The 25,414-nt window shown below is 39.6% G+C and overlaps 1 protein-coding gene across 2 annotated transcripts in view; it reads left to right on the top strand.

Moving 5' to 3' along the window:
* The window catches only part of LOC117937729 (putative ferric-chelate reductase 1), a 26,964-nt gene extending 2,878 nt beyond the window's left edge, over positions 1 to 24,086 (top strand). The window contains exons 2-15 of one of the 2 annotated variants that reach the window (XM_034861914.1): positions 5,681 to 5,817; positions 7,042 to 7,139; positions 7,259 to 7,394; positions 9,613 to 9,804; positions 10,847 to 10,948; positions 11,110 to 11,254; positions 12,534 to 12,641; positions 15,937 to 16,052; positions 17,279 to 17,365; positions 19,265 to 19,356; positions 21,535 to 21,593; positions 21,720 to 21,863; positions 23,748 to 23,767; positions 23,848 to 24,086. In XM_034861914.1, the coding sequence (XP_034717805.1) occupies positions 5,681 to 5,817; positions 7,042 to 7,139; positions 7,259 to 7,394; positions 9,613 to 9,804; positions 10,847 to 10,948; positions 11,110 to 11,254; positions 12,534 to 12,641; positions 15,937 to 16,052; positions 17,279 to 17,365; positions 19,265 to 19,356; positions 21,535 to 21,593; positions 21,720 to 21,863; positions 23,748 to 23,767; positions 23,848 to 23,937 (1,526 nt within the window). In that variant the 3' untranslated portion in view covers positions 23,938 to 24,086. Of the gene's footprint in view, positions 1 to 5,680; positions 5,818 to 7,041; positions 7,140 to 7,258; positions 7,395 to 9,594; positions 9,805 to 10,846; positions 10,949 to 11,109; positions 11,255 to 12,533; positions 12,642 to 15,936; positions 16,053 to 17,278; positions 17,366 to 19,264; positions 19,357 to 21,534; positions 21,594 to 21,719; positions 21,864 to 23,747; positions 23,768 to 23,847 lie in introns of both variants that reach the window. The other variant, XM_034861913.1, reaches the window with a different exon arrangement.
* The last annotated feature ends 1,328 nt before the right edge of the window (positions 24,087 to 25,414 follow it).

Raw genomic sequence — 25,414 nt, 5'->3', positions numbered from 1 at the left:
CCCCCCCCCCCCCCCCCCCCCCCATCCCATGCATAAACTCAGAGTTACCTTTGCCTAAGGGGCCATTCACATTGTAAGCTGCATGCATTGCAATTGCTGCTAGGTTAAATCCTATTCCCAAAAGCTTGTTTCCGGGCTCAGCGCAAAATAGACAAGACTTCTTACATTTATGTCATGCATGCACCACTATTTGAATGCACATCATGTCTGCGTCCAATGTTAACATCAGACGTGTAGTACATTCGACATTGTGTAGGATACACAGATTCCAGTAGCGATTTGGTGGCAAAGATGTTCCTGTCTTTCAGCCAAAGAAAGCCTTGGCACTTGCCCTGGTTGAGAGGATATACGGAGGAAGGCAGCAGCAAGTGGGGTGTGGGTGCACGAGACCGTCAGCTCCAAAGAGCAGTTGGGGGAATTTACTGCTGGTGAAGGAGCTCCGCTTTCACTGGGACCAGTTCCAGGGGTCATTTTGGCTCATTAGGGAGCAATTTGACAGTCTGCTGACAAGAGTTGGGTCTGCGATTTTGCAGATAGATTACGAATGGGTTTCATTTCTAAAAAAAATGTTGCATTTCAACATTGTGTCATTGAATGTTTACATACAGTCAGGTCCATACATATTGGGACACCGAGACAATTCTAATTTTTTTGGCTCTTTACACCACCACAGTGGACTAAGAAACAATGAAACAAGATGTGCTGTGCCTGCAGACTTTCAGCTTTAATTTGAGGATGTTTACATCCAAATCAGGTGAACGGTGTAGGAATTACAACAGTTTGTATATGTGCCTTCCACTTTTTAAGGGACCAAAAGTAATGTGACAATTGGCTGCTAAGCTGTTCCATGGCCAGGTGTGTGTGTTAATCCCTCATTATCCCATTTACAAGCAGCAGATAAAAGGTCTAGAGTTCATTTCAATTGTGCTATTTGCATTTGGAATCTGTTGCTGTCAACTCTCAATATAAAAATAATAATAATAATAATACATTTTATTTGTGACATTACATTTAAAAAAATCTCAAAGTGCTACAGGTACACTCTCAGAAAATGAAGTACATAATTGTACCTTTAGGGGTACAATGACTTGTCACTGGGGCTGTACCCTCAAGGGTACAAAAAGTGTACCCTTGAGGGTTGCTTGGGAACATATATGTACCTTTTGACCCTCAAAAAGGTACATATATGTTACTTGAGGTCCAACAATGAGCCCTATGGGGTACGTTAGTATAGATTGTACCTTGGGGGACAGAAATGGACCCCTACTGTACCCTTATTTCTGACAGTGTAGGATCAATATGAGCTCCTAAGAACTGTCACTATAAGTGAAGCTTGCCATCATATTATTGACAGAATAACAAGCAGGAACTGAAGACAGTTGCAGTAGAGGCCCGGCAGACATCATCAGGGAGAAAACCCAGCGTCTGGTGATGTCTATGCGTTCCACACTTCAGGTTGTAATTGATGGCAAAGGATTTGCAACCAAGTATTAAAAAGTGAAAGTTTCATTTCTGATTGTTAATCTGTAGCATTACTTTTGGTCCCTTAAAAAATGGGAGGCACATATACAGTACAAACTTTTGTAATTTTGTAAAAAGCTGACAGTCTGCAGTTAAAGCACATTTTGTTTGTTTCATGTCAAATCCATTGTGGTGGTGTATAGAACCAAAACGATTAGAATTGTGCTGATGTCCCAACATTTATGGACCTGACTGTACATAAGTAAGAGGTCTGCAGTTATTGCAGATGGGTTTAATAAATCTAATAAAAACATATTTACATCCTATTGACATACAAATATATCCTATAAATAACTGTTTGGAGCTGTATAATCGTTAAAATGTGGCAAAAATTGATTTTTTTGTGGCTGTTGACACTATATTCTTATTCATGCAGTGATGAAAGCAGATATCCAAAATCCCCTCTGTAAAACCTTTGACTCTAATATGTCAACAAATTAAAAATAATTTTGAACCTGGCTTTTCTCCAATGTTCACATTTCTCCTCTGGAAATGTATGCAAACTAGCACATATTTAACAAGATAATGCATATTTTCTATATTTAAACATACAATTCCAGAAAACTTGTAATACAAAAGATATTTGTCTTGATTTAAGTAATCTACTGGGGAGGTTTCATGGTCCTATCTATTAGTTTTTTTCCCTATTCACCTGCTTCTTCTGTAAGCTGATTATTACAAACAACTAATGTGATGTAGTAATGAATGTGGTTTTTACAGTGTACTGTAACTCTCGTCAAATTTAATATGACAGTATATTTATCAATTTCATATGTAATTTCAAATATAAAAGCTTGATATCATGCATTAAAAGTTTAGCCATGTATAAAACAAAGAAATACCAGAATTGTTTCACAATTAATTCTAAACTCTGCATGGATAAGGTTTACATCTTATGCAGGGTGAATGCATGTGCCTCGGTACATCAAGCCCTAGCCTGGTCATGAGCACCTGTTACTCAACTCTGTACCGTTTGCAAATAGCAAGTGGCTGTGTGTGTGAGTGAGAAAGGACAAAAGACAAGAAAGTACAAGGACTTGGCACTTTTCCCCTTGATGCAAAATTAAAAACCATAAAGTAACATAAGATAAAGACCTACAATGTAACAGAACACCACACCAGATTCTGTTCTCGGATTAAACAAAGAAAACATGTGATATTATTTTAAAACAAAACACACAGCTCCCAACATGAACACAACCCCTGTGACATAACATTGACATTTTCCAATGTGTTGCGGTGAGCTGCATGGTAAGATGCACTCATTAGACCGAGTTACTGATTTCCAAGCTATGTAATTGACATTGAGCCCACTCTAACTGCCTAGAGGTTATCAGTCCCCACCAGGGTCTCGGTCATGCTACAGCAATAAACGTAGATAAACATGAACTAAATCAACCTCACAAAACCAAAACCAAGATAACATAAATGCACACACGAAACATTACCAGAACATTATTAACACACTCTTTAACTAGGACAGCTCAACAAACAACCAATGTGATGAGAAGGGCTTTTAACAAAACATGAAAGAAGAAGTAGCGACCACTAAAAAGTTGAATAACTAAATCTGGGCTTACACTGTTATGTAAATTGCATGAGCACTTATGTTAAATAATAAACATCTAACAGTATACGCCTCTCCACTAGGACTTCCAGAAAGCTCACACACTTGTCTAGTGTAGACGTTCAATATTGCAAACCATTTATATGACATTTTTTCAAACGCTGCTATTCGCCATCTCACAAGCCTAGACCTAGGCCACAAGGTGATGCCACAAGCATAGAATTTCAAGATGTCCGCAATGCTAAGGGCAGCGCCCTGCGTAGTTTGGCGGCACTGCTCTCCTCACCCCGTAGAAGAATTTTTTTTTATATTTTCCAAATATGTATCATTATCTTTTTAAAAATCCACATGATTAGATCCAATATACAGCACTAATTTACTATTAGTTAATTCCTTTTTCCAAACTCAGCACACCAGGGTTACTTTCCATCAAACAATGAGAGCATATACAGTATCTGATCTCTCTAACTCTATGTTTTGTCCTCAATTTTAACTATGAAGTTCGTCCACTGAATATTCTCTGGTCCAGCTTAGCTAAAAGTACAACACCGAATCCATCAGAACGTTAGAGAGTTGTTTACTACGGAGCTTGTTTGCAACCGGTAGGCTACCCACACTATTATCTTCTAAAAAGTGTATTGAGAGAGCACTGTACGTGCTTTTTCTCCCAGAGCGTCTTGCAGTGTGCACAGTTTCTCCAAGTTCTCTGCACCCATCTCATGAATTTTGGACTGTAATGTTAGGTCCAAGCCGTCAACAAACCAGATGATTTTTTCACTTTCTATTGCATTGTGGTCATAGTTGGGAAAAGCTTTTAGCACAAGACGATGGATTTCTGCACTGTACATATCCAAACTGTTACCTTTTTCTCAAGGGAAAGCATTTACAATGGTTGGGAAGAAAGGCAGGGAGTATTTTGGTCCAAAAACATATTTTTCAGTTTTCCCTTAACCGAACTACAGTCTCTATGGGTTAAATCTCACAAGCCTATTATTGGATTGAAGCAGCAAAATCCTAGCACATTTGGTGCCCTATAGGCAAGGTGCAGCTTTTTGCAGCCTCAGCAGCCACTAGATTGAGTGTTTGAACCCCAAACAAAGCCCTTGTCATATGACTACCTTCTGCAGTCATTGAAGGGAAGCTGTACAAAACATTGACCAATGGAATGTGGTGAGCTGTGTGGAAAGATTCCCTCAGGAGACTAAGTTATTGATTTCCACACTATTTATTTGTCATTGAACATAAACTTGCAAAACGGTCTTGGTCAGAGACAACAATAAACACTAAATCAACCACACAAAACTAAAACCCAGATAACTGAGTGTATCAACACAACAGGTCACAAACAAAGCCCTTGGGTGCTTTGTGCAGTAGCCTAGTCTGTCCTCCCTTGTTTGTCCCTCTCATGTTCGCGCCGTTGTCAGAGAGTTTGACTGCCCTATGCAGTCATCAAAGGGAATCTGTAAATCCTGTAGCGCTTTCAAATCTATTATGGAAAATAATTTCCCCAGTGGAGTCCTCTGCCATAGGGAATTGCATGAAGAGCTCTTTTACTTGGGGGCCTTCATCAAGTTTCACATGTCTGATTAACCCCCTGATTTCCACCAACTGCAGAACGGCTGCGGTTTTGGCTCCGCCGTCCGTCATTACCCACCAGGTCCGGATTTGTTGCGGAACGGCTGTGGCCGTGACTGACTGCTGAAGTCACAAGGACCCACGAGATCTCCCAAATTCCCGTATGATCGTGCACTGGCTTATGTTCAAGGTCATGCTGTAAAAACTGAGCTTTTAACAACATAGACAGTCTGACGCTAACATTCACACACACTGCTCGTTATCTTACACACACACCATACACTCCCCCCCCACCCCCCCATATCACGCCCGTATCCGTCTGACTGCCTTGGTTTCGTGTTTCTCACACTCTCCCAAGCCACCTCAAAAAATTCCTTCATGTGATCACATGAACTGTGTGTTGTCTTGTGCATTATGTTGTGATGTTGTATTGTATATTATTTTGCTGTCCGCATTTTTTCCTTTCGAGAAAGCGTGTGGTGGGGCTGTTCCATAGCTGCCGCCCGCAGGCTTGCTCCAAGTCAAATTCCTCGCATGTTACTTTATACCTGGCGAATAAAGCTGATTCTGATTCTGATGTAGTTTCTATAAACAGAACCACAAAACCTGTGGCCTGTTGACCTCAGGCCTGTCTCCGCCCCATTATGACATTAGTAAGGTATAGTGCAGGGAAATATGATCCGCCGTGAGCATGGTGTATTTTATGTTTATGTAAAATTAACAGGATGCTTTATTTTGTTTCTAATCTTAACTGCTACTCAATGTGCTTTTACACACACATTCATATACTGTTGCAGAGGCTGCCAAACAAGTTGCCACATGCTCATCAGATGAACACTCACACACATTTACACTCCGATGCGCAGGGGCAACTCAGGGTACATTGTCTTGCCAAAGGACATTTTGACATGGGACTGCCAGCGATTGAACCTGTGCCAACCTTCCGATTGGGAAGCAACCACTTTACCACTAAGCCACAACTGTGTAAATGTGCTATTGTGTTTTTTTATCCCCTAGTTACACTCCAGGCTCCACCCAACTCAATATTCACTGGTTTCCTGTTAGTGGCTAGAGAGGTGGGGGGTTCCTCTCCGGTGGGCTCCTTCTCCCTGATACCAGCGACGGCTCAGACACTACCCTGCATCAAGAAACCAGTAAGTTTTCTCCTAATCAGCGGGCTGCACTGTGAACAAAATGCAGGCCTACAGCAGCCAACATATTATACTATGAGAAAAATCCGCTTACTGCTAAGTATTCATCGGAGATGGGAAGTAAGAAAGTACACATACTTTATTTCTGTACTCAAATAGATTTTCAATTAATTTTACTTTACTATTTATTTTTGTGCCGACTTTTGACTTTTACTCTTTACGATTTAACATCAATTTTGGTACTTTCTCTTCCTTACTCGTTACTTTAGTTCCAAATAAATTCAGTGGAGTTACCGTTATCATTTTTTGCGTCATCAATACCAAATTCTGTCTAATTGGATGGGAATATACGTTGCACTTGTCACCTCTACAAGACAACTCAACAGATTCGGTGGCATTCATTTGCGGCAAATCATTGCGGCTTGATGGCGCTGACATAGTATTATGGACGGCGACATGATTGAAAATTGAGAAAACAGAGATCCCAGAGATTCAGCACACAAGCAGCAAGACATTCACAATCATCCTTGGTCTTATCTGAAAGAGATTTTCGAGATAATAGGCATCAAGAATGACTTCTGGCCAATGACTACATTTACTTACTTTAAGTACATTTCCCGGCCTGTACTTTGTTACTTTTGTTACTTCTTGAGTAAATAAGTTAAATCAGTACTTCTGCTTTTAACAGAGTATTTTTGGAACACAAGTATATGTACTTCTACTTAAGTATGAGTACTTTTGCCATCTCTAGTATTTATTGTTGGTGATGAAGACCTGTATATATAAATATATATAGAACACCTTATATACTACCTTATCATAGTACACCTATCACCTGTGCCATTCAATGTAAACTGAAACTTAGATGTTTCCTATGTCAGTGTTTATCTATAAGGCTGTTCTGGCCCGGCCTTTCCCTTCTAATCAAATACAAAATTGCTTATCCAAACAAATGGGCAGAGAGATGGAGCCAAGGCACCCACCTGCTTTCCGAATGGAATTCCCTTAATTATGCACAACTTTAAGTCTGAGTGTAATTGAAACTTGTGAGTTTTTGGCACGCCGCGTTGGTTTCATCTTTCAGCAACAGGATTGGTGCCAACACAGGATCCTTTCAGGCACATTGGGTGATAATCCTTTATAAACAACGTGTGAGGACATCCTCTTCTCTTTCTCTCTCTTTCTCTCTCTCTTTCTCTCTCCCTGTGTGTGTGTGTGTGTGTGTAGAACTCAGCTGTAGCCCACAATTTAGCAACTCCTAAGAACTCCATTCAAGTGACATGGACACCAGATACACCAGGAAACGCAAAAAACGTCCAGTTCCAGTAAGGTTGAATTAAACTATATTTGTTCTATTTCATTCTGTTCTTTTCTATAGCCATGCTTAAGTGGGTCACCAAAGTGATTCATTAATTTGCATAATTGCCATGTGTCTCATCTGCAGCGCATCCTTCGTGCTGAATTTCAAAACATTCTGGGTTGGTATTACAAGTCCTGTCATGACCTTCGATAATGGTGTTGCTGGTGGATCTACAACTCTCCCAACTACAACAACCACATCACAGCAATTTGCACCACCTGTTAGTAATTGTTTATTTATTTTGAGATAAAGAAGTTAGAAGGTGTGAACATAGCTGTCTAACAACAAAACCACAAAGTAGGCTGACGGGTTGGCTACTATACACGACAGAAAAAGTCTGGAACATTGTTTTAGCCTGTGGGGTTGTGCACAACATTGTGCAGGGAAACAGGGCGCCATAAATGTAATGATGGAGCCAGCTGACCCGATGCCCAGAGAGCAGCCCCAACTGGGGCTATACCAAGGAGACAGGATATTACTCCTCGCTTTTAAAAGGTATAGTGTTATGATTGGCAATGGTATTCAATACAGGAAACATGACGATGCACAGTTTTTCTTCAGGTTTTTTCTTTTAAAGTGTCAAAGTCAGTGGCCACAAGTAAGCAATCCGCCATTGACCAACATATTTTGGCTTGATGTCAGTAGACGGGCTGGAGAGGGTCAGGGGGGGAGGACACACGCTCTCCCACACAGTTCACGATTGCCTGGCTTTGACTCATGAAAAAAACACAGTTTTGAAAGTGAAGACAATACAAGGGTTAAAAAAAATGCCCCATGGAAAATCAGGAGTCAGCACGTTTTTGTCTTGCAAACAAAAGGGACGATGGATGATGATGTTGGAGGGTTTGTCAGCTGATCAGTGTTTCCAACCATACCATACCATATCTCAAATGTGATTAGCTCAACTAATTAACTTAACTTGTTGGTGCAACTAAATTCCTCATTTGTACCCAAGCAATCTCAAAATCAAACTGTAAAATCAGTGCATAAACTCTGATACTTTATTAAAATATAGGAACACCTACATGTAGGCCTAAGAGATAGCAACACAAGCCTGTATATTACTACCAGGAGTATACATACTGTATGTCAAGGATGTATTAGTTAAACAAACTTCAGCTGGAGTCTGATTTACTATGGCAACACTGTTAACCACATCAGGAAACTCCTTCTATTCTGCATTGTTTCTACAGCCTTAAAAAACAGTTTTTAGGCTGCCAAATAGTAAAGCACACATGTTAGTGGAAGTGGACCTGAGAAATCAGGGTTTCAATCTCCACCTCTGAAAGGTTTCCGTTTCTTAGCCAGATTACATCTCGCCATGTCATAAATTGTAGGGTTGAGGCCTCAAAACTGACAATATCTTTGAGCATGATATTTAAATTACAATTCCTACGCTCTGATTGGTATGATACGAACGTTTCATGAATCACACGTGAAGCCTGTTGTAAGATGATTTCTGGCATCATATCTGCGCTGGGTTCTACGTTAGGTTGATAAATTAGGGCCAGTATCGCTGGATCCTCTTTCCAGTCCCACAGCAATCCTTAAAGAGGGACAAAGGGATGGATGTCTTGCCAAACCCAGACCCTTGGAGGGTTCACTTACATTGTAGGTCTAACATGTTTTACATTTAGATTTGTTTACATATTTATATACCTATCTACCCCTTTGCCCTGGGACCCCATCCAGACATAGTAGCCATGATGAGGAGTTGAAAGAACTTTGTTTCCAAGATCTCATACCCTAATTGGGAATCCATCTTGCTTCACACCATTATCTAGAGATGTACTGTTAGCGTCATTAACCATTGGTCTTTTAGCTCTTGCTTTCATGCCTTAAAACTGCTTGTTTTACTAGACATGGCTTTGACAAATTTATATTTTTTTATTATAGACTGCTAGATTTTCTACTCCTTTGAGAGCAATTAACAATTCACTAAAGCCACTAATGCCCTATCTCTTGTTTGGTGCTAGCCTTAAATCTAGGGCTGGATATTGAATTTTAACATATTTTGGTGTCCATAGAATGATGTGGGCTACTGTGTCTATAGAATCAAATACCAAAAACTGCAAAGTACCCAAAGCTCCCAATTCAACTGCCAGTTTAGAATTTTTATATATACCAAGCTCCAGAGAAGAACGTTGATATTAACATACATGCATATCACATCCAATTAAATGATCTCATGTCTAATGTCTAGATTATTTGTGTATGGGCACTCCAGTGTGGTTAAGGTTAGAGAAAGGCTGTAGTTATGGTTAAAAAAGAAAACATTAAATGCATGTCTTTGAAAGCCAACACAATACACTACATTTGACAGTATGCAAAGTCAATGCCTATTGTATACTGTCAATCATGAGTCCCAGCTTGAGTTGTGTTCCTCTGGTTATATTAACATGATTATATTTATCTTTTAGTCTTCAGACCTGCAGAAGAGTATCTCCAGTGCAAATTGCAGCGTCACCAAGGTGTGTTTCAGTCAGCCTTCAAACTGTGACCCAGCCAGTGCTGACTGTTATTTCATGTCAGCCATGGTGGCGTCTCCCACCGGTCAAGCCATTCACTATGAGATGAAAGGGGCTTCTAATGGATACATCGCTTTTGGATTCTCAGATGATCAGAAAATGGTAATTTGAAGACAGACAGCTTGATTCTATGAAATGTTTCCTGCTTTGTAGCAATGCAGCTCTTAGACAGCATACTTGCCTTCTTACTTTATGTATGCCTGGAGTTAAAAAAATACATCCATCAGATGGCAGGGTAGGCAGATCACCAACATGTGAATATATGTTCCTTGAGAATCTCAGACTTAAACTCTCGAGTATCCTACTATGCAGTTAATACATGTTCAGCAGTGTTCAGTGACCTCTCCACACATCCTGGTAAATACCGCCCCCGCAGTTCATATTCCTAAATTCATGTTGTGAATACATAGCGGCACATTCTGAGGACACACAACCAACGCTTTGAAGTAACACATGATAAACAAGGGAAGCCATCCATGTGCAAACACATGGTTAAAAGCAGGCATGTCATGATCCTAACATGGTCAGTGAGCTCTGTAATACATATACTGTAATACAATAATTAGGCCTATGTCCTAATGCCATGACCCATATTTAACCCTTGTGTGGTATTTGGGTCAAATTGACCCATTTCAAATTTTTGCAAGAAGAAAAATGGTAAGTATGCATTTTTTCTACCTGAAAATCGATGGCCTTACCTTATTTTCTATTACCCTTACCCTATTTCTTTATAAACATGTATTCCTGACTCAATTCCGAAAATTGTTCTGGATATGACCACTCATGTTTTTACCATAGTGGATTTTTAACATGAATTACAACCTTATGACAAAAAAACGAATCAAACTTCCATTTTTAATTGTGTGCTAGTAGCGACTGATTGCATTCCCTTAAAAATATATCTCAATTGTTTGAAATTAAGATAAAGACAATATACTATATTAAAATGTTATTTCAGAATTGTTTTTAAAACCCCAAATCAGTTATGGTTTAATTTGACCCGAGGGACACGAGAGTGTACCAAAAGTGAAGACAATACAAGGGTTAAAAAAAATGCTCCATGGAAAATCAGGAGTCAGCACGTTTTTATCTTGCAAACAGAAGGGACAATCGATGATGATGTTGGTACTCTATCTCTCCGCAGGGAAATGATGATATTTATATTTGTGGCATCGGCAGCAACGGCATGGTGGAGGTGCAGCATGCCTATTCAACAGGACGAAGATATCCAGATATTCTTCCTCTGGTATTTAAGTTCCTCCCATACCACTAATTTGTATCTGGACGAGGTGAAAGGCCAGACTGTGAAATATGTAATGCCCTGTCTTTGGCCTTACAATGAGTGAGCTGCATATGTAACTGCGTGGATTCCACATGACGTTTAAATGATTTCTAACTGTCCACCAGGGGAACATTACTAATATAACAACATCAGTGCAGAATGGGGTGATCAGCTGTACCTTCACCTCCATGAACATTATTTCTCTTCAGAGGACCACTGGCTTCAACAAAGCCTACTATCTCATGTTTGTCCATGGACCCAGCAGCAATGGTAATAAAGACATTGTAGGAAGCTACTTATCTGTGTCTGGGATGACAATGTGTTGTTAGAACTAGAACAAGGGTCATCAAACATTTCATGCCACATTAAGAAAACTTATAGAGTCCATGAGTCTTTTAATGTAAGAGATTATCTTAAATCTAATCAGAGTTTGAAGCACTCTGTGATGTACTACTGAATCGGTAGTATGATAGTTGTATCACTGTTCAATTCACTCAGTAGTAAACATCACTCTCAATAGGGATGCTGGGCCTCGAACTGAAGAAACAGAAAAACTGCTCAAGTCTTGTAATGGAGATTCACAGTACATCACAGAAGTGACTTGGCCATTGGTCTGCTCTTGTAGAGTCTATAAACCAAATATCTAAACCCAAATCCACTGAGCATCCTTTTTCCTTCATACTCTTCTTTAAAGAGTATCATCAGGGTGCCCAGGTAGCTCACCTGGATGAGCCTGCACCCCATGTAGGTTCAGTCCTTAGCGTATTGGCTTGGGTTTGAGTCCGACCCATGGCCCTTTGCTGCATGTCGCCCCCACCTTCTCCCCCCTTCCTGTCTTTAGCCATCCTATAAAATAAAGATGAACAATCTTTAAAAACAAAGACCGTATCATGAAGCCGTATCAAGCCCCGCTGCACATCTTCTTTCTTTCACATCACAGAAAGGGATCGAAAACATGTAAATGTCATTCAAGTTTTTCAGCAATAGTTATGTAAACAGGAAGGCATGCTGCATTTAATAGGGAATGTTTTCAGTGGCAGATTAATCCACATTTGGAGCTCTAGTGAGTATTTGGGGTAGGTCAATGTTTACAGACTGAGGTTTATGGACAGGTTCGACTGTGACCTACTGTAGTTGTGTGATTATTGGGCCCCTTTTAGGACCTCCAAATAAAGGGATTTAAACAATAAGCCACAAATCGTTTGCTCCTGCATCTTGTCTGGAAGAAACACAAGCATACTGTAAGACTCTTCTCTCAGACATCTTTTTATTTAAGTCACTGTTTTCCCAAATCTAAGCTAGTACAGTGTGTAACATAACCAATACATGAAGTAGCTTTTTCCCTAGGTTTGTAAATGATTTAGGTGCACAAATTTTATGGGGCGGGTGTTAGTGGTTCTTCCTCAAGAACAATTAAGGTTACATTTTTCAATAAATCCAAACTATTTTCAATCATTTTGGAACGTTACTTATGCCCAACCTGTACCTAACGTTACTTAGTACCTAACCTGTGTCTAAAAGGCATTTGTTTTATGCATCTCTTCTCCAGGAAAAATCCAGTTCCATAGAGAAACCTTCATCAGCACTAAGAAGATAAACATTTCCAACCCTGAAGTTGTCGAAGATGCCAGCGTACCTATTGTCTTCAAAGCCCATGGTGAGATCCTGTACTGAGGGATGTCCACAGTAGCACCAAGTGAACCCACTGCTAGCAGCAGTATGTAAGCATGGTGATGATTGTCACTAGGTTTGTCCAACACCTTGACGGCTACTGGATTGTGATAGCATTTGCTGTGAAGGGTCAAGGTCCTTTTGATTTTGACGCCCCCCGACCTTAACTTTAGCACTTGCATCCAGATGGCAATTTAACATATCTCTCAAAGATCTGGAGATTGACAAATAAAAAAAATTTAAAAAGAGTCAGGGTCCTTCCTAAAATAAATGATTCCCCAAAGTCATCACCAACTATTCTGTGGAAACAGGGCAAGCGATTTTAAGAGTATGCAGTTTTGCAAAGAAGAAACCAAAACTAAAACCAATTTTGCACTGCCCGTAATCTTATGCATAATAAGGAAGCACCAGGAACCGATGGCTTCCCTGCAGAGATCCATAAACACTTCTGGTCCATTCTAACTTCTATATAATAGAAAAAACTAAAGATCTCTAGAAAACATGAACACAACCACAATTCCACTCCTCTTTATTCTATTTTTTTTATTGCAGCCCATTCTCATGGCAGTTTGTGAAATGGTGACTTTATCTATTGATTTGTGTACAGGGACACGATTTTCACGTTTTTTAAGCGGTGGTGAGCATGAATTTTAAACTAATGTATTTTAATGGGAAGCATCTTTTGTGATAAAAGCTTGACTACGGTAGCGAGGAATATTGAAAAGCCGAAAATCAACTTAAGGAGGTTGGTTGGAGTGGTGGATGGGTCAAACAACACAGTACTTTCACCCTGGCGACCGAGAACCGCATCCCGTGTGTGGCAGTTCTTTTCCGCGTTCTTCTTCTCCTAACCACAACCGTCCCATTGTTGTAGCATGTGGCAGTCCATCCTGTTGTTGTCACTGGCCCATTGTTGCGTCCCCCAGAGACCGCGGATTGTGTCCCAGCAGCCGTTGTTGTCACCGTCTACCACATGTAAAGTTTAATTTCCTTGTTGTTGTGTCCCCCGGAGCAGCCCAGTGTCATGGCAGCTGTTGTCGGCATGTTGCGTTTCATTTTCCCGTTGTCGCATCACCCAGAGGCCGTGGATCGTGTCCCGGTGGCCATTGTTCATTTTCTGGTGACCACCACGAAATAAACAAGAAAATCGTATCCCTGTCGACAAATCAATAGATAAAAATAACATGACCATTTCACAAACTGCGATTGTTAATTTATTTTTTATTTTACCTTTATCTAACCAGGAATATGCTCACTAGGCCCTATTTTGCACCTGGCACAGCACAGCACAATGCCCAACAAAAAGTCTCTTTGCTAGTTTAACACCGATGCAGCGACAAACATGCCTGGCTTTTAAAGGGAATAGGAGATGACACCCTGATTTGTTAATTGCCTGTTTCACCCAAAACACACCTATGATTAATTAAGACACTAAGTACAACCCTTTTAAACCATGTGCGTGGCCCACAGACCCTTTTTCCGCTGTTAAACTGGATTTGTACACGCGCTAAATGCATCTCTGCCAGGCACTTCACGCTGTGCGCTTAGATCGTTAAAATATGGCCCTTTAGGATTAAGAATCGTTTTTTACGAGAGTGTCCTAGAAAAGATATGAAAAGAGTTTCAGACAAGGCATAGAACAATACACAATGAAAACATGTAAGAAATTACAGGATCATAAAATGTCAAGATATTCAACAATGTTTGCCAGAAGTGAACTAATTCAGGGATCAAACAGATCAATCGGTCCAGCTCACGAAAGTTCAGGTTATTTTGTAAATTGTTTCACACAGAAGGAGCAGCATATTTATATGCCCTTTTAACCACTTCATTGCAGACCTTAGGTACATATTACAGGAATAAGCCCTTTTCTCATGGATATAGCACTGTGGGTAAGACAGAAGCAGAATAGCTTTATAAATAAATAATATGCCAATGATTAAGTCTACAATGCAGTGGACAATGCAGACCAGCCAACCCAAGAAAACAAGGAACAGTTGTGAGAAAGGGTTACAAGATTGGTAACCTAACCTAACAAAGACCCAATCAATCATCAGTAAGACGCTTGGTCACCAAATAAAAAAGCCAGTCCATGCATAATTCACTGAGATCAAAGTGCCTTGGTCAAAGGTAGACATTCATCCAGTAACGCACGCTAACTCTTTATTTATTGCATAAATTATCATCAGCAACTTTATTTGCAGAAACAGCCTTTGGCAGAGTAAACTGGATATTCTTCTGTCACCAATTACAATGTTTTGGCTTAGAGGTATAATTTATTACCTTGGTCAAGATTCTGTAAACCTTACCTTCAGCCACTGTTATCACCAATGGACATGTCTCACAAAGCTTCACACTCCCGCCCTCTATTTACCATGATATTGAACATTTAGCTACATCCATTCACTAGAATGTTTACATAAAAGGAATCCAAAAAAACAACTCACATTAAAAAAATCTTATTGGCTTCATTTTTCATTACTGGAAGTTACCTTTTTATTAGGAGACATATCAACAATTAACTTGACCAAAACAGAAATAAATTGCTCCTCGTTGCTGTAGTTATTGCCTACAATCTATCCTAAATCTATCCTCTTAAGCTGAAAATCAAGGAAAAATCTATAGGGTACATCCCAACAACAACTAATATCTCCTGTCCTGTATTCACTGTTTTTGCTTGTTTTGTTATTGTTGCTCAGCTAAAGCTATGGTGCGGGTTTTTTTTGTCGCCCCCATGAGGATCTCTAAGTAATGACAACAAAACCGCCCCTGCTCCTCCTCCACGCAGTTGCTGGTAGCCAAGGAGGACACAGAGGATTAAAAAAAACATGGACTCTTTAGAAGAGGTCATTTTCTTCACAGAAGTGTCTGAACGGGAAAAGTCACCGGACGCCACAACCTTCTGAGAAATACAGAGAGAGTTGTGTGGAGCTGATATTCTTAATTAGCTTTGTAGCAACTCATTTGGCAATGGATGCAATGTAACGGTAAATTCATTAACATCACATAATTCTCTGTGTCCTCCTTGACTACCGGCAATGGCATGGAGGAGGGGTGGGGGCACAGGAGTGATTACAAAAAGGCTTGTGGATACACTGACAGTCTTGTTGTCATTACTTAGAATTCCTCATGGGGGAGACAGAAACAACGCACAGTAGCTGTAATGTTTTGTCTTTTGTCTTGCTTTAAAACAAAACTATTAAATAAACGATCCATGGTCACCTTACAGAGAGAGGTTTTGTGTTGGGACAACAAGAAGAAATAATTAAATTGTTTTTCAGGAGCACTGATGCTGATATCCTGGATGACCCTCGGATCACTGGGAATGATGGTAGCTCGATATCTGAAAAAAACAACCAAAGGAAAGAAACCGTTAGGCAAAGATGTCTGGTTTGTGGTAAGACTTCTTAGATACAACAATGTACCACAAAATATATTTTGTCTTTTTCAGTAAGATGCGAGAACAAAAAACAGTTGAAAAAAAGCACACAAGGAATGAGATCATAAAATCAAGATTATAAAGTCAAGGGGAACTTGATCAGTGAACAAGAATGAGAATTTTAGTATAAGTTGACTAAAACTGTTTAGAAATTTTCTTCTACAACCTTTACTCTGCAAGATGTCAAAAATTATGCCAAATTCACATTACAATTACCCCCATGACCCAAATCTGAGCTCCTGTCTTTAGTCATTGCTGAGGATATTATTAGAGAAACATTTCGGATACATTAGACATGTGTCCAAATGATGACAGTAGGGTTAGTGCATTCAATCAGGCTCTCACCAAAAAAGGAAATAAAAATGCAAATGCATTTAAAGGAAATACACAAATACGCATGCAAATACATAAGGAAGGTCCAGGGTGTGTTTTGTCTCACTGACCTGTTATGTTTGACAATATTAGACTGTTCCTGTTAAACGGGTTACAGCCATAACACTCTTCAGAGAGCTTGGTCCAAACTAGGGATTGACCGATTATCGTATAATTTGCCTGATAACCGATAAAGTTAGTTAATTAAAAAGGGTTCTTTTTTGGCTCTGCCACAGCTCTGTGTCTGACTCAATGCTTTGGTTTCAGCCAGACCTAATGGTGTTGAGGGGGGGGCCACAACGCCATCTGACTATACTAGGAATTATGTTATAAATGGACAGTTTTTATATTGCGCTTTTTGGCGGTGGAGTCAATATGTGTATTTTCACTAACACATCGGGTAGTTACAGTCCCACCTATGGACGGGTTAAAAACATACAGAACTAGCTGACTGTTGTCCACAACCTCTAGGCAAGAGACAATTCCGAGAACTATCGTCTCAGGGTAGACAAGAGGGGGGGGGAACCATGATCATTCGAAAATACTACTGGGTTCCTATTGACACAAAGCTTAATGCTAAATCGGTGGAGTAACTCTTTAAAGATTTTCATTTTCCCTGTACATGCATATCGTTTTAAATCTCGGTTATCGGTTTCATTAACCACTAATAATTGGTATAGTATCGGCCTTGAAAAAACAGAATCCCTAGTCCCAAACCTGTCCTCTCTCAGGTGCAGTTGATCCTGCACTGACTCTCTCCTGAGTTCTGTATGTCTTCTCTGTATCATATTGCACTGTATGTTTCCCCCAAGGTCCATGTTGGCGTGATGAGTTTGACGGTCGTAGCCACAATTATCGCCTTCATCATCATCTTCTCATACGAACAACAATGGTCTGGGGTCAGTACACCAGCACTGCTGTGAAACTCTTTTTCTTAATTTTATTTTCAGCCTTGTGTTGTACTGTTGAGGCATTATCTTTGGAAGCAGTCTGCTTCTTATTAGTCTCGCATTGGCAGACGTATCTCCACAGCGCTGCGAAGGAAGGTACATTCTGAGGAAGGAGAAGAAAAAAAACGCTCTAGGTTGTTTACATTTTTTTCACAAATTTACAGTCGTCCTGGGATGCAGCTACAGTGTCTGATGCAAAATAGTCTCTGGAAGGAACTTGTTTTGGTGGAACAGTTGCACCCCGCAAAAGAAAACGCCACATATGACATTGAATGAAGTTAACTGTTGACACAATACAGTGACGTAAGCTGGATACATGGTTAAACCTTATTTGCGCTTACCAGTGTATCTCCGTGTGTACTTCGTCCAGTCCCAAAAAGTCCCAGTTAGAGAGGAAATCCGGTTACCATTTTCTTTCTAAATCTTTACAATCATTCAATCAAGAACTAAGCAGACCTACCTTGTTGCACCATCCAATTTGTGTAGCTTGCTAGGTCGAAGGTTAGGGATTTTGAGAACAGCACCAAACAGGGTGGAAGGTGAGAGCTGGCTCCAGGCTGTCAGGCTTTCTCCTGAAAATGTACTTCCCGACTAGCATCTCATTGAAGGGCATCGTATTATAGTTTTAATTGATTTATTTATTGTCATGTTCACAATGCATTACAAAGACAATATCAGAGAAGTAATGACTATCAAAGATCTTAGGCACCCTTCAACACTGCTCATTAAATATGTTATAGTTTTGCTTTCTTGAGATGGAGGTTGTTGTCCTGGTGTTAAGGTACCAGGGCTCTGACCTCCTCTCTGTAGGCAGTCTCACTGTTGGCAGTGATCCACCCAGAAGTCTTAAATGATGCACTTTAGTGTTACCTTTGTTTTGTCCTGACATTCCTTAAATACTCTCCACTTTGTACATGTGTAGCTCAGTTGGTAGAGCACTCACTAATGTGAAGAGTGTTATGCCTTGAAGCAGCGGCCCAGGCTTCAGAACTGTCCTGCGGCTGTTACCTGCATGTCTTCCTCTCTCCCCTCTAAGTCTAAACCCTGCCCACTCTGCCGGCGATTTGATATCGCCCTGCAGGTCGGTCTGGAAACCTGCATGTTTAGGTTATTTCTCCTACTGCAGATCACAATTTTGTGCGCGCTATTGGCGGGTTTAATGCAATGAAAATAGAGAAGCAACCAAGCAGCTTCTTAGTTACATTCAATATAGCGGCCACCAAACGCCACCAAAGCGTAGCAACCCATTGATGCTGGAGTCGCTTCTACGTCACCCGGATCGTTGGTCTGATTGGTTTAAAGAATATCCAATTTTGTACAGAGTCATTTGAACTATGCTCGTTGTTCAGCCCTCTTGTGTAAACAAATTCTCAAATCTATTGAGCTTGGCTTGGTCCAGTGACAGCCAGAACATGACAAAGGCAGGAATGCACCAAAAATAAGCTTCTTAGCTGGGTTTATGCTTCTGCGTGGAGCCTCTGCCATTGTGTTGCTTTTGTTTGCCTGTTAAGTCCTTGACCCGTGCTTGCTTTTTTCCACCTCAGAAACATTGCAAAACTCAGGTATGAGGTATAGTAAGCGGAATTAGAAATGATTATATACGTACCTTTGTTCCTGTGTTTGAATTTTTGTTATTCTCTTATGATTTGCGCTTTTTAAAGCAGCTAAGGACGCATCTTCATCAGGCGTTTGCTGATTGTATTACTATGTGATAATGTGCCTTGCCTTTGTGATGTATTGAGATTTTGCTTGGGTATCGTTGGGTTTTAATGTATTTATTTAACTTGTGAAGCACTTTGGGACTGACTTTGATACGTACTTATAGATAAACATTATACTTACTTTCAGGGAGTCCATCCCGTGTTAGGCTGCCTGGTTATGATCCTTTCGTTCCTCCAGCCCATCATGGCTCTGCTGCGCTGTGCACCAGAACATCCACGGTATGTACCCAACTCTGTATGTGTGTGTTTGTGTGTGAGTGTGCATGTGTGTTAAGGTCCGTTAAGACCTCCATTCACGTGGACATGAACATCTGCTTCTCTGGAACCACAACATCTTGTAAAATATCCCCAAGAGCTCTGTTCAGCTTGTGTAGCCAACGTTGTAGATTTAGCCAAGGAAATGGTTTTGTCTGTGGTCAGAAAAACATTTTGACAAGAGGTCTGTAAAAGAAGTAGAGGGTAAGGGCAGCACAACACTAGACTTATTGAGAAAAAAAAAGTACTGGTCTGTTGCTCTGTTGCACTCCACTTCTCATCAGTGGGGGTGCGTGCCAGCTGCTCCGCTTGCTTTACAAGCAAGCTCTTATGCCAAACCCCTTTTGTTTTCTCTTTTTCAACCCTGCATAGGACTCTTTTTATGTCTGTTTTAATTAGTTTAGGGGTCATGATATAGTGACTTAATATCATTACCGCAATATTATTTTGAAAGTGCCACAACAAGTATGCAATATTTGGTTTATATTGTGGAGTGCTGCGTCCCGTCTGTTGACTGTGTGGCTTAGATGTCTGTGATTTAGAACCCGCCGGAAACCCTATAGTGATCACGTTTTATTGGCCATCAAACACAAAAGACATCCAACCGCAGATTTTGCAAGTTGCCGCAATTTCATCACATAAAATTGCATAAATATCTTGCATATTCTATCACATTTTTTGACCCTTGCGTTGTCTTCCCGTCGACTGTGCAACTTTGTGTTTTTCTGGATGGTCGATGTTTTAATTCCAATTATCTTTCACTTTCCCCCCAAAATGTTGTCACTTTTGGGGCGTTTTTTTTTTTATGATGTTTTATTAAATTTTTTTAACAAGTTTTCAGTTGTTTGTTTTTTATTTTTTTTCCAATTTTTTTTTCACTTTAACACTAGAAGTGCCGGGATTCCATAACTACTAGAATTGCCGTGAGCGGTCATTTTGACCGACAGATTCCAAATACTATGATCTGTCATGATAAATACCTAATTGCAATATTAATGCAGGTATTGTGTTAGGATACCTTTAGAAAAACGAAATAACACCAAAATGTACAATTTAACGAGTTTATTTATACACTTGAGTTGGCCAGGTCTTTCAATTATTCATATCGGCATAGTAAAACGTAATTATTTCATTCACATCTGAAAAATATGGTATGTAAATTAATTCAACATAACTTCAAACATGCAAATAACACCTAAAAGTATCATCTTTGAACATTTATAACCTAACCTAACCTGTCACTGCCTCCGTGTTGGTGTCTGCCGTCGTGCGCAGCGATGCTCGGACCGTGCTCCGCTCCCTTTTCTCCTCGCTAAACTCGTGTCTCAGCTCCTCTGCTAGTTTCTGCCTGAACTTCCTCCGGACAATTTCACTGCTGGTGCACTCTTTGGAGAGGATGTGTGCAATTCCAGACAGTTGGAGGATGTATAAAGTTGTATTAAACACGTAGGCAGCCACCGGCCGTCTAGCTCCGTGCACCGCTCCTTCCACAGAGCGAGCGCCCGGCGGCTCTTCAGAACGGAGTCCATCCACGTCGTATTCACGCTGGTAGCTAGCGTTAGCGAGTCTGGCTTTACCTTCGGCCCATCGGTAATGCCCACACTAGTTACTCAATACCGCTTATGACGTTTCTTTGGCAGAGACGCTGATAGTAACTAAGCAACCAATATGCATCTTCAACCGCGCGAAAGATTAAAAACAATACCGCGAAAATCCGAGCGGTCAATATGACCGTGTATGGCCGAAATAGGTAAAAGTGATTTTATTTTCTTTGCCTTTTGTGTAATGTATATAAAAACTTTTTTAAATTAAAATATAGAGCCTTTTAGGAAAAGTCAGGAACCAGCAGGATTGTATTTTTTTATCCAGCAAAGTTATTACATATGTAAATTTCAAAACGGTCAAAATGACCGTCATGGCAGTTCTAGTGTTAAAAGAAGGTTTTAGTCACTTTAAAAAAGGTTTTTGTCACCTTTTACCGCAAAACCAACCATATTTGCGAAACCACTAGCCACAGTGGCTGGTGAGCCCTGCTTCTAAACAGAACAATGCAACAACAAACAATGATGCTGTTCTTCTACTGACAACAGTCTGGTACCAGCAGCTGACCATTTTATGTTTTTCTTCTTCCTTCTTTGACAGGAGGTGTCTGTTCAACTGGTCACATGCTTTAAATGCCCTGGTTATAAAAGTATTAGCCGGTAAGCTCTTGTCTAACATGATGAACTGCCCTAGAAGTTGCCTGCTTTATTACACTCTTTAATAAAATTGGATATTCTCCTTCTGCTACCGTCTTAAAAATATTGTTTTTTTGTGACATCACATAGTGGCAGCCATATTCACAGGCCTGCAGTACCTTGACAACACCACGGACCAATGGCTGGTGAAAGTGATGGGTGGTATGGTTGGCTGGGAGGCTCTCTTCTTCATTCTGTTGGATGTCCAATCCAGATGCATGGTTAACAGGACAGGTAAATCGATTTTTGTATCCTATTCAGTAATAATTTATTGTGGCTCTCGATAATGGGTTAATTACAGCTGAGATAAAAGTCGATCTTCAACATATTATAACCTTTGTGAGCCTCATTTAAAATGGTTGAAGCTTCATATTTTTTCCTCTGAGGACCATAAAAAATGTGTTTTAGCTTTTTAGCTACAACAAGCTAAGTGACTAACTAACAGTGTTAGAATGTAAGTAAGTAAAGTCACTTTTACTTCACTTGAGTTACTTTTACTTCACTTGATTCTTTTCTTTTAATGCAACTTTCTACTAACCTACATTCATCTGGCAGCTTTAGTTACTTTACAACCTAAGATTCTTGCAAACAAAACACATGTAGTTTATAAAATATGATGTTTTATTATAAAGTAAACTAGTCAAAAATATAAGGGCCTACAAGTCCAGCTGTATGATCAGACCATTAAACACACAACTAGTTGGATCCTTTACACTTTCTACAACTGGGAAGATGTTTCTGCATTGAATATTTTATTTTTATTTTTAATTCTTTAAGTAAATTTTCCTGATGGTACTTACATACTTTTACTTAAGTAGCATTTTCAATGCAGGACATTTACTTGTATTTTGTATAGTTTGGTATTAGTACTTCTACTTAAGTAAAGGATCTGAATACCTCTTCCACAGCTGGTAATACCGCAGCTTATAACTGCCTTGGTGATGACCTGGTAGTCAAAATCCACAAATGCAGATTAAATTAAAAAGATTGAATTTATTTCGGATAGCACATTCTATGTATACCGTTATTGATGGTGAAATCGATTTTGTTCATTTATTTTTATCAAGTTAGCAAGATGCACACCAGGTACAGTAGCTCACACATCTGAAAGAAGTTTCTACGTCACTAAGCTTCTAGAAGCAAATAAAAAAAATACCATTTTGCCGTTTCACTTTGTTCTTTGGTTCCATTTGTTGTCGTCGTTGCATTTTTAGCAATGGGTCTGTGTCAAGTTTGAGGAAGAAATTTGAGGGTCCCCTTTTTATTCAAGTTTTTTTTTTTGGGGACATTTCCGCCTTTAGTGCTTCTGCACACTGCCTTTGTGGCTTGAGCGTGGCTTTTCTGTTTCATGCCAGTTGCATGGCGGCAGTATAGTGTTTTTTATGCCTTTGCACACTAGCCTTGTTTGGATACATGCACTGTATGTTTCCCAATGATAAAATGAAATAATAGCGTGTTCTTTAACTTTATTTTGTCAGTATTTTTTTGTCTGTACATTTGTTTGCACATATTTTGATATTTTGTTCTGTATAGACGGGTGCAATATTTGAAAATCGATAATGATTATAATTTTCTTTTTTTTTAAATTACATTTATATCTGCTTTTATGTCAAAACCTAGAGCCTTTCAAACATCAAAATGTCATTTATTAAAAGTATTCTTGTCAAAATGACATATAAACCTCTTTTCCTATTCTATCTTGCCTGGAAACAATCCCAACACACTTGTGTGTCGTGTGAAACATACGCGTCTGTCCTATCTCTAGCATGTACACTTTTTGGCGTCAAACCCCGCCTGAGACGTGTGTATCACACAGGCAGTGTGCAAGCTCAACCCTGTTAACATGGGAGCTGAAATAAAAACTGAAAAGCCACGCAGTTGCCACACTCAAGCCATGCAGGCAGTGTGCACAAGCCCTTAATCGTTTGGACAGCTTAGACATGAAAGGCGGGGGGGGGCATGCAGGAAATCTCCACAGGTTGGATTCAAACCCTGGGCCAATGCGTCCCCCTAAAGGGTCCTGTTTTGACCACACAAACAGAAAATTTACCTATGGATTTAATTCTTATAATTGTTTCCTGCGGCAGCTTTAACGTTTTCCTTTTCTTTGAATTACAGATACTTTGGATGTAACAGTGGTAAGTTAAAAATGCTAAAAGTCAAAAAGGAAACAATAACACTGTGCTGATTGCTAACATAAAGTGTGTTGTGTTGCCAGATGACAAATGAGAGCCTGCTGGTGTCTCTGTTCTTCCTCGGAAACTTTGCCTTTCTGGTGGCACTGCTGGTTGGTATCGGGAGTTCGTAAGAAGAGCAAAAACAGAGCAAAGCAACCTGCTAAATCATAAGCATTTCTTTTATTGTTATTATATACCAGGACTCAAATTGATAGATCAATCTTGTATTAAAACATTGTTTTAATAAAATGTTATAAAGAGTTATGTTCCTACTTCCAAATATATAAAATAAGATATATTTATTGTTTTGTTACATTACGCCTTAAAGATGTAATAAATAGTTCTACCCAGTAAAAGATAACTCACAACTTATGTGTTTAACAATACGCGTACATTTGTAATTATGTGAGTAGATAAGAATTATAATCTCAGAGATATGCAAAATTGCTCCTAATTTTTGTCTTTTTTGTCATTTTGTCATTAAGTCATTTTGTTTTTTTAACCCACCGCTCAAGTATGTTTTAGTATGCATCAAGTTCTATAAGCTCATGATATGTTTGTAGTGACGCTGTCCTGGGAAAACTAAGTATCTCTAAAGAGTCAGAGTTTTCATGGTGTCAGAAAAATGGCCCTGTTTTCAGCTTTGTGACGATGCATTCTTTCCAGCTGATCCATGAGGTTTTATTTCTTTATTGTTTTTTTTTCAGGCTGTATTTTTACTTTTTGGTGTTAGTACTCATGCATGCACGCACATACCAGAATATTTCAACCCCCAGATCGTTACATGAGGTAATTTTCAAGTTTGATGTTTCTAAAGTAAAATACAATTTTTATATTTGGCTTAAAATGCCACTCTCTGGCTTTTATTTTGAAATAACATGAAGTTGCTCTGGTAGGCTGATTGCCAGCATGTGATCATTAGCATTTGGTATTAAAGTCCCAAAGTGAGCCCTAAGGTCTCAGACTTAATTGATCTCAGGTGCTGAGTAAGTGTGTGAGGCCACATGGGCTCAGATAGGTATACAGTGGGGCTCGAATGTATGGGCACCCTGGGTAAAAATTTGTATTAATGTGCATAAAGAAGCCAAGAAAAGATGGAAGAATTTCCAAAAGGCATCAAATGACAGATTAGACATTTGTATAATATAAATTATTTTATAATATAATAAAACCAAAAATATGACATCTGCAAAAGTTTGGGCCCCCTGCAGAGTTTAAAGCATGCACAAAAATAGACAGAACAGATCACAGGATTGTGAGAAAAGCAAGTCAAAACCCACGTTTGACTACAAGATATCCATCCAAAAAGACCTGGCTGACAACGGAGTTGTGGTACACCAATGTCCTGTCTATGTCCTCACCGCAAATCAGCGTTTGAAGTTTGCAAATGAACACATAAACAAGCCTGTCCAACGTCCCCTGTTGCGGTAAGCGTACCTGACTCATTTCCATTTCCTGTGCTTGTGTGTTGCTGCTCACTAAATACTAGTTCACTTTGATAGTATTGCTATTACAGCAGTTAACTATCCGCTAAACACTTTTTTTTATAGAAGTTCTGCCTAAGCACTCATAGTACTTTACATGTTCAGTGACTTTTGTTAAATAACA

This window comes from Etheostoma cragini, chromosome 22, assembly GCF_013103735.1.
Source record: "Etheostoma cragini isolate CJK2018 chromosome 22, CSU_Ecrag_1.0, whole genome shotgun sequence".
Classification (NCBI taxonomy): Eukaryota; Metazoa; Chordata; class Actinopteri; order Perciformes; family Percidae; genus Etheostoma; species Etheostoma cragini.
This window is presented reverse-complemented; position numbering and strand designations above follow the sequence as displayed.